At 41.2% G+C, this 11,078-nt stretch overlaps 1 protein-coding gene across 1 annotated transcript; it reads left to right on the top strand.

The window, feature by feature from the left end:
• The first annotated feature begins 314 nt into the window (after window positions 1-314).
• Window positions 315-11,056, top strand: rundc3b (RUN domain containing 3b). Its single transcript, XM_072394284.1, has 11 exons — window positions 315-498; window positions 4,977-5,092; window positions 5,881-6,014; window positions 6,194-6,279; window positions 6,425-6,514; window positions 6,930-7,010; window positions 7,207-7,381; window positions 7,664-7,821; window positions 8,467-8,613; window positions 8,763-8,884; window positions 8,967-11,056. Exons 1-11 carry the CDS (start codon window positions 404-406, stop codon window positions 9,110-9,112), a joined length of 1,350 nt encoding a protein of 449 aa, XP_072250385.1. The 5' UTR covers window positions 315-403; the 3' UTR covers window positions 9,113-11,056.
• Window positions 11,057-11,078: the final 22 nt, after the last annotated feature.

Raw genomic sequence — 11,078 nt, 5'->3', positions numbered from 1 at the left:
TTTTTTTAGAAAAAGAGAAAGAAAAGCTCAAGTTTGGGGTCCATTAAGATCAAACTTTAATATTAATTAATTTGTATAATAGATTCATTAATATAATAATGCATATTTATCTAAAATATATATATTATATTATATTATATTCTCAATACAAACGTTACTCGGTAAATAGTCACTGACTAGATCATAAAAAATATATATTCCGGATATGATTTTTTTTTTTCAGAGCTATTACGTTGAAAGGTCCAACAGGAAGTGCTCCTCGTCTGTGGCTTGTCTCAGGTCTCAGGCTTCCCCCTCCCTCGCTGGAGCATCTTTCTCTCCTCCGTGGTGACGAGCAGCGCCGGGTCCGGGACTGGTGCTGAGCGGAGCGGGTCAGCACACCGCCACGGACACAGGCCGGGGGATGGCGTCATTTGGAGCGGGACAGCATCTCATCCGCAAGCGTGCAGCAGGCAGGAGCGCCGCGGTGGAGAGGAGGAACCTACTCACGGTGTGCAGGTGGGAATTTCTCGTGCTGTTCCGTATCTGAATGACTAGGAGGATGAAGCTGTGTCTGCTGCTGGGCTCATGACGCCAGATTTTTTAATTCACAAATCCAGCCTCGCTTATGCTTGAGGTTATCTGACAGAGGAGCAGGACTACAGCCTCAGCCCTGTGGATGAGCTCCGATTAAAGATGTTAACTGAGCTGGAGGGTCTTAGGGTAAAGTCCCTATCATGGCTTGTCTATTTTGCACATTAGCCCAGTATAACCTAATCTTTCTGAACCACTTACATGCTCCAACAGAAACCTTTTTCCCACCTCCATACATAAGATGTTCGTTTTCATGTTACTGTGGAGTAAATTTTTTATATGATTTTTGTTCCTCTTGGAGCCCATTTCACGGTGCCGTGGATATGATTTAACAGAAGGAAGTCGTTTTTAACTTCTGCAAATTAGAAAAAGGAAACAATTATGTTGTTGAGGCAGATGGTAAACGTTTCCAAAAATAACACTCAAGAGTGTGAACTTATTAGCTCTCTCAAATATGTGACCTGCTTGTATGCTGTCTTTGTCATCTGGAGTGCAAGCACTGCTCTGAAAATTGATCTGTGGTCCTTTGAGTCCTGGCAGATGTCAGTTACTGACTGGCTGTCCCCGTAGTGCGTTTGAAACAGTAGAGTAAACAAAGCATGGAGGAGGGAAGCTACAGAGTTGTCTTTTTTATTTTAGTTCTAACAGTCTTTTTTGGGAATGCATAACATGTTAATGAAAGGCATTTTCATGCTTAGTGCTGCTGTGCTCCTGTGTTCCTTCCTCCAAGAAGGCCACTTAAAACTGTTTTTTTAAAGAAAACAAGCTGCTACTTGACCAGGCTGACCCTTTGGCAGATTCTCCTGCCTCAGCATCGGTCACCTACCTGCTGACTGTCATAAGCAGAGGAGGGAAAAGTCCAGAGAGAGGGCACTGTATGTCATAAAGAAAAAAAAAACTGAGAAAGAAGAAGCCTCCTGAAGAAAATACTGAAGGAGGAAGGTATCAGCTCGCCAACATAAAGTCTTTTTGCTTTGTTTCGTGGTTTTAGTGGTTGGGTGGATGATCATATAAGAAATAAAAAGTAGCAGAAAAATATTCTCTCGTCCCAGCTTTGCAAAAGTGCTCTAAATGTTGGTAAATTTAGTAATTGAATATGTAATATGTAACTCCAGAGAAGGCAACGCACCATTACTGATGCAGCAACATTCATCTTTACACCTGTCGTTCCCAATATGTCAGTTGTTATCTAATCACGCTTTCTCTACATTGTCTTTTCTGTTCCACCTGACAGTGAACTGTCTGGCAGAGTGTGTTATTTTCTTCATCCTTGTGTTGTCGCAGCAGTAGTTGAGATCGGACTTGGCTCAAAATGAGAGTAATTTGCTTCCTTAAGCATCTGTGAAGGCACCGCCTTCATACTTAATCAGACATCTTGCAGGTCTCGGTGTTTCCACTCTGCCTGTTCTGAGACTGTAAACAACTCTGTGTTTTTTTTATTTAGTGTCGGCTGTCTTCTCAGAGGTTTTATCTGTCCAGGTTATGAGGGTAGTAAAAATCATTGTCAACGTAATAGCTTAGAGGGGCTGTCTATGGAGCTCAGAAACCAAGGATGTGCCACTAGAACAGCAGCATGTCAGACCAGACCAAAAAACACAGAACGGAAACCTAAACCTACTGCTGAACAGCTTGTAGGGTTGCATACCTCAGGAAAGCCAGACCAGCACCAAACACATTTAATTTACTCTTGGGAAAACCTCATTTTTGTGTTCACCTAAATAATATGTAAGGTGTTTTCACTTTATGCGACTGACCTGCTCTGGAGCTGACGCAGGGCAGAGCTGTACTCGGTGTTAGCTGATGTTGACAAATTCTGATGCGCTAATGGACATCGGAGTTTGATGCGCGCAGATGTTACAGCAGTCCTTCTTCATGAGTGGCAAACGGGCAAGTCAGCATCTTCAGGCATCTAAATAAAAAATGGAATTAACTACATGAATTAATAAAGAGGCAAATGAAGACTGCAGTGGAATCGAACTTGAATATTCAGAAAGAATTCCACCTTTTTGGTCTCTACAAAAAGCTCAAATAAACAGCAGCGACTTGAAACTGTCTTTTAAAAGGCTTTGGGATGTTATCTGACTCTGAATCTGAATACAGCAAAATGCATTTTTGACCACTGTTAGTGAATGACACATTTTACAGCATGTGTTTGGTCTATGAACCTTCATAAATGGAAAAAAAAACGACTTCAGCTGTCATTCATTTTATAGGTTACACTTGTGTGTTTCCCGCAGTGGTTTTTAAGATGTACGTTTTTCTAGTTGCTTTAGTTGTAAGATCACGAGACAACAGGACACGGTAACTTCTTTCATTCATAAACATGGCACTGAGCTGCAGAGTACATTTCATTCACCTTTTTTGGAAAAACAGGACAAGCTGATGATCATTTTTATCGGTGCAACAAGGCTCTCTGGACTACAAGCTCTTGAACGGCAGTGATGCACTTGACTTCGTTGATGGCAGGAGTTACACTTGAATGAAGTGAAAACAGCAGCTTGGTGGAAAGATGACATAGTTGGTTTGAATATTTATGTTGATTGTTCCTCACAGTGATATCCTGCCTTCAGGGTTTCAGCTTCACTGACACTGCAAGTCCATGTGAACAGATTTGTTGTGAATAAAAAAAGTTGTAACCGACTGGATGAATGCAGTATGTTGCCAAATGGCAACTGAATAAATAGCTGTGTGTGCAGGGTTGCTTCTCAAGGTGTCTGAGAGTGAATCTACATGAAATCCATCTGTCGTTGCCTTCTCTCACAGGAAGCTTTCAGGCTGTGGTCATCCTGCTGCTAAGCAACGAGAAGGGAGCAAGAGAAGCAGTGTGAGATATCAAGTTAGATTATTTAGTTAATATTAGGACTACGCTCTGTTTGGCAGGACACATCGAACACACACAGACTCTCTCACACACACGGCAGCCCACTGCGGCCTTGTCCATTAACTTTCCTTCCTGTGTAATTAGTTGAAATCAGATTAGGCAGTCGGTTTGTGCATGGCTGCCATAGCGGGCTGCACATTGTGGCTGGTTTCATCACAGGAGATTAATCAAAGTCTCGTTACTGACGTTGTGGTCAGGTGGGCATTTTCTTTGTCTGAAAATGTTGACAGAATCGTTAGACATGTTTGGAACCTCAACCTTTTACAATGTGTTTCTGTTGAATTGTACAGAAACAGAAAATCAGCTTCAAGCTAAGAACCAAGTCAGAAAGCAGTAAGAAAAAAATAACAACTGGACATTTGACAGCCATCTTTTGACTTTGTGGGTGGAGTGTTTTCTCTCCAGGGGAATCTTTAATGTCTCGAGGACAAAAATGGGGAATTATCTCCCAGCTGTTTACAGGGGCACCTCAGTGATTTATCAGCGCACTTCTATGAAGTCTCATATGTGGAAATGATGTCAATTTAAAAGCAGTAGAGGCTATGATAGTCTCACAAATGTATTCTAAATGCAGGTGAACTAATTCTTTACAATTATTCTTTTATTATTGATTAAAAAATAACATAACCCATAAAAAATATTTTCACCAAATATACTCTAGAAGCAACTACTTTCATTTTTAGTATTCAGACAGTCTGAACTAACCGATGAATGATGGTCTTACTGCATAAAGAGGGAGCCGATTGATTCCCATTTATTTTTCTCAATGACAGAGATAAGCTGCTGTAAAACATCAGAAATGCTGTTATCAAGAAACATATTTTCATCAGCTAAATAACAAACAATGGTGTTAAAATCCTAGTTTTAACACTTAGTAATGGAGAAGTTTAATAGTTAAGCATTTAGTTAAAACAGTAAGATGCTTCGATGGTGTTGTGCTAAGAAGATAAGATAATGACCAGAAGTTCAGATCCAGCTGAATGGAATAAATGTTCATCAGAAAAAGACAGATGGTTGTAAGATGGCCAGCAATCAGAATGGACCTGAATCCCAGTGAGAACCTTTGGAAAGAGCTCAAATCTGCCAGTGCTGAAAGAATCCCTGTAAACTTTGAAGAGCTTGAACGTAAAGTCGTGGAAGAGTGGCAGAAACTATTAACAAACTTCTCGACACGTTGTCTTTGCTGCTCGAGGTTCTGCCACCAAATATTACACATTTAATAACACATTTAGAAATTTGCTTTCTGAAAATATTTACAATTCTTCGAAGAAAATTCAGGAGTGACAATGATTTTGTTTAACACTTTTCAGCTCCAAAACTCAAATGAAACGTTTTCCATTGTGCCGTCAGCATTACCCTCAGCTAACCCAAACCCCCACCATATCTGGAAAATGTCCATTTCTTTTCAAAAGAACATCTTTATGACATCGATTTTGCTACTTTACATAGAAAAATGGGTGAAATTGCCCTTTATCATAAATGTCTTGTAATCAATTGTAAAATCGATGTGTGTGTGTTTCAGGTTTTCAGTGAAGACTTTGCTGGACCGCTCCTGTTTTGAGACGATAGATGACTCATCTCCAGAGTTAATTAATTTTGTGTCCATCCTGGAGCACATCCTCAGTCATCGACTCAAAGGTACGGGAGCCTTGTCTCATCGTCATGCTCCAAAAATGCTCCTTAGTCACGCTGGTAGTAATAAAAACCTAGACATATCTAAACAGGGTGAGTATTTTTTGGTAGAGTTATGGGATACAGCGGTAGGGGAAAAGAAAGGTGATAATATGTGATAACGATCACTGGCCGGAAATGAACAGAGGATGCTGTGGTTATGCGTGCCTTTGGAGTGCTGACGCATCAGAATGCTGCAACCTCCAAAATCTTGAATTTGAAGGTTGAGCTCAAATTCAAATTCAAATTTGACTACCCCTATCTACCCCTCATAATCACTAAAAGCACAGCTTATATCACTTCTTTCCCATAACAGAACCTGCTTTGTGTATGTTTAAGATACAGTCGGTAAGAACGGATTTGGGAAGGTTTTTAGTGGATTGCAACAAGGGCAATTAGGCTGAAAAGTACTCTTTGAGTTGTAGATTTTGCCCCAGTATGGTCATGTTTTTTTGCACGGTTGTGCAACATACAGGGATTTAATTGGTAGAAAAAAGAAAAAATCAAATGCACTCAAAATTTGAACATTGAGCCTAAAATATTCAAAGTAAGTAGTTAAAGTAGGAGTTAATGTCATGTTGTACGTGGCAGATTTTAATTGTGAAGACAGCGTATTTGGATGGAGTCTCTTAGTTTTCATTGAGTGGCTGCATTTGCACTCATCTTGTAATTCAATTACGTAATTCCTCTTATTACTTACTCCAGAATGTGCATTACTGCTGGTAAAAATCTGCTTCTGTGTCTTTTTCTCTCAGGTCAGACAACTTGGTTTGGCTACGAGAGTCCTCGGAGTTTCTGGGATTACATAAAAGCTGCATGCAGTAAAGTACCTCATAATTGCATTCGAAGCATTGAGAGCATGGAAAATGTGCGATCATCGAGAGCAAAGGTGTGGCTGCAACCATCTTTGGATCATACTTGACACGGCAGCGCGAGCAAGAGCACGAACAATGAGAAAATGTTCCACATGTCTTCTGTAACATGCCATGTCATTCACTGCCATTACATTGCAAAGTGTTTGGCATGTTTAGATGGGCCACTGTTAATCTCTTGCTTCTCTTTGTGCAGGGCAGGGCATGGATCAGAGTCGTACTGATGGAAAAACGGCTGTCAGATTACGTCTCATTCGCACTGAAGGACCTCAAAACCACCAGGTCTCAGTGTACTACTTATATGAATACAATTCCCTTCCCAGTACCACAAGAAACCAGACAGTTAGCTATCACACATGTTGCAGCTGCGTATTTCTTCCCTGAAATTAATCAGTGCCAATTTTCTGTGTGCTTGTGTCGATTGTAGGAGGTTTTATGAGGAAGGAGCGATCATACTGGGAGAGGAAGCTGGGCTGTTGGCAGACACGCTCATTGGACTCAACACAATTGACCTCAGGTACAGATCATGACCTGCTGCTACGGATCAGTAAAATCATGTTTTCTCTTCCGGTTTTCTGACAGGACTAAGAATCTTATTATACTTAAGTATGAGTGGAAAAAAACACCAGAAATAACCAACAATCCAAAAGTCTCTTGCAGTAATGTCTTAAACTGTATGTGGCAGTATTTGATTAAATAAATAGTTTGTCACTATAAGCAAGTTTCAGTTTGTTAGTGTGTTAGATCTTTTTGGGGAAATCAGTTTTCCTGTATTATCTTTCAGGAGTTTTAATTATTACGTGACCTGATTTAGCATTATTTGTTAAAGGCCAGTTGCATCAGCTGCATGTAGTGATGGGACAAAGAAACATAATAAATCCTCTAAAATGGCACTTTTATGTGCTGAACATCATAAACTATGTTTCTTTCAGCTTCTGTCTGAAAGGTGAGGGTCTGGATGGCAGCTGCCCTGCTGTGATCGATTACACACCTTATCTTAAGTTCATGCAGAGGTAAATTAAATCAAATGTTTCACATCATCTTTTTGTTATAATGAAACTGTTTTAGTATTGTAGGATATAATTATGGTGGCCTTGTGGTGCAAAATACAACATGTTTTTGATAAGGGGGCAAAACCGTGCCTGTTTAACCTACCACGGCTGTACAGGATGCATATTAATATGAGCCGCACTGTGGTTCCCTGTGCAGCGCAGACAGCATCAGCAGTGATGAGGAGGAGATGAGGACTCTGGGCAGCAGTGGCAGTGAAAGCAGCACCCCCGACAAAACTGCCACTGCTGCATCAATCTTCACCGAGCAGAGCAATTTGGTCAGCAAGTGCAAACGCTTCGAGCAGAAGTATCGCATGGCCCTGGAGCAGAAGGTGTGTTTTTAACACACTCTGTTATTTTGGCACGGGGATGCAGGCTGGCATTATATACACCAGTGGGACATCTTCCTTGAAGTCTGCATGATAATCAGGGGCTTGGTTTATGAATAAAGCACTTTTTCCACACACGCTCTCTGCATCTGACAAAAATCAATCTTTCTGTGGCTTTTTGTTTGCTCTTGGTAGAAAAGCAAAGACTTCGGATGCGCATTAATTCAGCTTCACCTTCGTGGCTTTGCACAACCAGCAGTGCTTGTTTGTGTTTGTTTGCCTCAGGGTTACTTGGAAGAGCTGGTCCGTCTACGAGAAGCCCAGCTGTCAGAGGTCGTGTCCCATAACAAGGCTCTTCAGCAGAGCTTAGCAGACACACACCTCTGTCACACACTGGAGAAAGAGCAGCTTGAGTACATCATACTGGAACTGCAGGACCAACTGTAAGCCCCCTGTGTGTGTGTGTGTGTGTGTGTGTTTGTCAGTGAGTGCGTGTGAGGTTACTGATGTACAGGTGGGGGTCTTTGCAGCAGGTCCAACTGCGAATTTGACATTTAGGACACAGCAAGAAGCCTGGAGGTTGCAGATTGTTATTTGTGTGTTCTTGAATCAATTCCACTCAGTGCTGCTAATAGCCAGCAAGAAAAGCTGCATCAGTGTTGTTTTTCCATCGATGATCGAATCACTGTGAAACCCTCTTCAAAGTAAGCTCACAATGTGATAAGCTTTAATCCACTGTGATAACTTAGTGGATGGCTTCAATGCAAATACAGTGGGGGCAAGATAGAGAGATAAAGAAGCTGCCTCTTATTGATCACGTGTAGAAGAGCCGATCGCTCTGGCGCCCCTGTGCAGCGCCCCAATGCGCCGCATATAGTGCATACCCACTTTTTGCACCACTGGTCTGGAGCAAGCACAAAGTTTGACTGAGGAAAACTTTAACGCATCAGGACAGAAAACTCAAAGCAGTTTGTTTTGAAAATCGAAAAGAAAATGACACAAGGACTGAAAACACAAGAGTGCAGAAACAGGAGTCAATGTCTGTGACCAAATTGTGAGAAATTATTCAGTATTTTGTATATTTTCAGGACCGTGCTGAAGAACAACGATTTGCGTTCCAGACAAGAGTTAACAGCCCATCTAACCAATCAGTGGCCATCTCCTGATGCCATGGATGCCAATGCTGTTGCCCTGGATACACTGCTGTACAGGAAGAGCACAGGACAGTGGGTGGAGTATGTGGATTTTTAAAACATATTCAAAGACAGTTGATGCGACATATTTGTTCTGATTCATCCATCAACTCATCGAATCAATTCACTGTCTTTTCTTGTCAGTGCTGAGCATGTGTGGTCTTTACTGATGCTAACCCCCCATCATGCAGGAAGAGTTTCCAGAGTCTGGAGCAGCTGTCTGCGGACATGAGCCTCTCCCAAACTTCTCTTGGACCATCACAGACACCGGGTGTGGAGGCCAAGCCAGCTGGCACCCAATGGCCTCACCAAGGCACGTCTTCGCCTCCAATTAAGAACCAAGAAGACCCCCGCCCTCGACTCAAGACGTTAATCCTGTGAACCATTTCTTTCAGGTAAGGAAGAGACTCCGTCACTGAGGGGTCTTTGTGGCTCCCTGACCTCTGTTGCCAGCTACAAGTCTCTGGCCAGCCTGAAGTCGAGCGAGTGTTTGGCCAGTCCTGCAACGGAGATCAGCAGTCCAGGTGTTACTCCTTCATAGGGGACGAAGAGCTGCGGACAGCTCACCACAGGGTCAGACAATCCAGGAACTTTCTGAAAGCAGGTGATGCCGATATTCTCTTTATTTTTTGAGCTTGATGAAGTGGGAGTCGTGTTTGCAAGCTGTTGTTTGACCAGCTCCGTCGGACTGAATGATGTCTTTTTGTTGTACCACACAGGTGAGATGGAGGAACAATAAAAATGTAACCTCATCGACGTATGTAAGAATGCTTAGTTTTGTTGTTTTTATCTGTGTATCATAGTTTCTTTCCCACCCTGGAAATGAAGTGAATTGATATAAAGTTAATGCTAATGTAAATTCTAATGTCACCTCTCTGTCTTGCAAAGATTTGGGAAGTTTACGCTAAAATACTGACTGTAGATCAGATCAGATCCGAGTTACTGCAGATTTAAGCATCACCGTTTCCTGCAGTCACAAACAGCCGTTGTTGTATTCTGTTCTTTTATTGCTGCCACTGGTTGTTTCTTTAACAAAAGGATTTGTTTAAATTATCATGGAAGTGTTCATCTTTATCACATTTATCACCAGTATTGTTTTATCAGTGTTGTCCAGTGTTGCATTATCACATAGTTTTTTTCTCAGGTAGGATCACCCTGTAATTCTAGGTTCCCTTTAATTATTAAAACGCAGTTATGTACTTTTATGGCTAGTTCCCACTAACGGAGCATTCCTTTCAGTGACAGTGTGTAACAATTGCTGACATCTCGTGGACATCTAGTTAGAGATAGCAACCGTCTGAAACGCAGTCCAATGGTAATCGTGGAATCATCACACATAGAAGATGTTCATTTAGTTTTTTGTTCTGGAGCATTTTATTTATTGGCTGAACATTCTGGCTTTGTAAAACATACCTTCGATTTTTCAAAATAAAATGTATGTAATTTCTGTCTTTTTCTAAGTAAATATCTTAAATACCTGCACAAGTCTAAATACGCTAAACTTTAACTCTGCTGTTAAAGCAGAGCGCTTACAGAGCTTAATCAGCCGTTGCACTTGTCTGATTGGTAGGAAACAAGAGAGCTGTTAATGGAAACAATGGAAAGGATCGTAAGAAGTTCAATTCAGTGTGGCAGAAGATGTTGGTTGTTCTCTGTCACGTGTGTCTAAAACTTGCACGTACAAACAAAATGGGAAGGCCACAGAAGGGGAAACATACAGGTCAACCAAGGAAGACGTCAAAGCGTCAGGACGGAAAACCCAAAGCAACATACCTTTAAATAGAAAATTCACAACAAAAATAATGAAAAACAAAATGGGCAGAAACAGGAGTCAGTGTTTGTAAAACAGTCCAGATTGAAAAATTATAATTTTATTTGCATTTTTTTACAAAGCCAGAATGTTCGGTCATTAAATAAAATAGTTTTGTGTAATTTCTGTGTGTTAAATCTGTGTAAATCAACATTGTCCAAGTGTGGTGATTTGATCATTTTTACCAGAGGTTGTATTGTGGTCAGAGGACAACAGTCATGTCATCCTGACTAAACAAAACAGAAACAATCAAACTTCCCTCTTTTCACTGCCAAATCCTTCTCTCTGTAGGGGCTTAGAGTGATGCCGATGAAAATGTACAAGCTGCCATAAACAGAGTGAACCCCTGAACAGTACTCTTCTTCTGTTTGCCTTTCATGGTGGTAATGTGGCTGATGTTCCACCCAGAAAGACCCACTGTGCAAGTAGATTTGAATGGTTCATTCCTTGGTAACGAATGCTTTATTAATCTAGCAAAGTGATTGGACGCTAATTAAAACAGTGTTTAATAATACAATAGATCCCCCCCTATTTCAGTTCTCTGTCACACTGCAACTTTAACCTCTTTATGCTAAACTATGTATGGAGTGTGCAGGTAAATACATTCAGCAAGTATTATGAGAACAACAAACAAATGTATCAGAAAGTCAGTTCCATTACTGGTGACTAGCCGCGTACCTCAAGGCTGAACTTTAAT

The sequence above is a fragment of the Leuresthes tenuis genome, unplaced genomic scaffold (assembly GCF_036924035.1).
Source record: "Leuresthes tenuis unplaced genomic scaffold, fLeuTen1.0.hap1 SCAF_10, whole genome shotgun sequence".
Taxonomy (NCBI): Eukaryota; Metazoa; Chordata; class Actinopteri; order Atheriniformes; family Atherinopsidae; genus Leuresthes; species Leuresthes tenuis.
The sequence above is the reverse complement of the archived record's forward strand: the minus strand, read 5'-3'. Positions and strand labels throughout refer to the sequence as shown.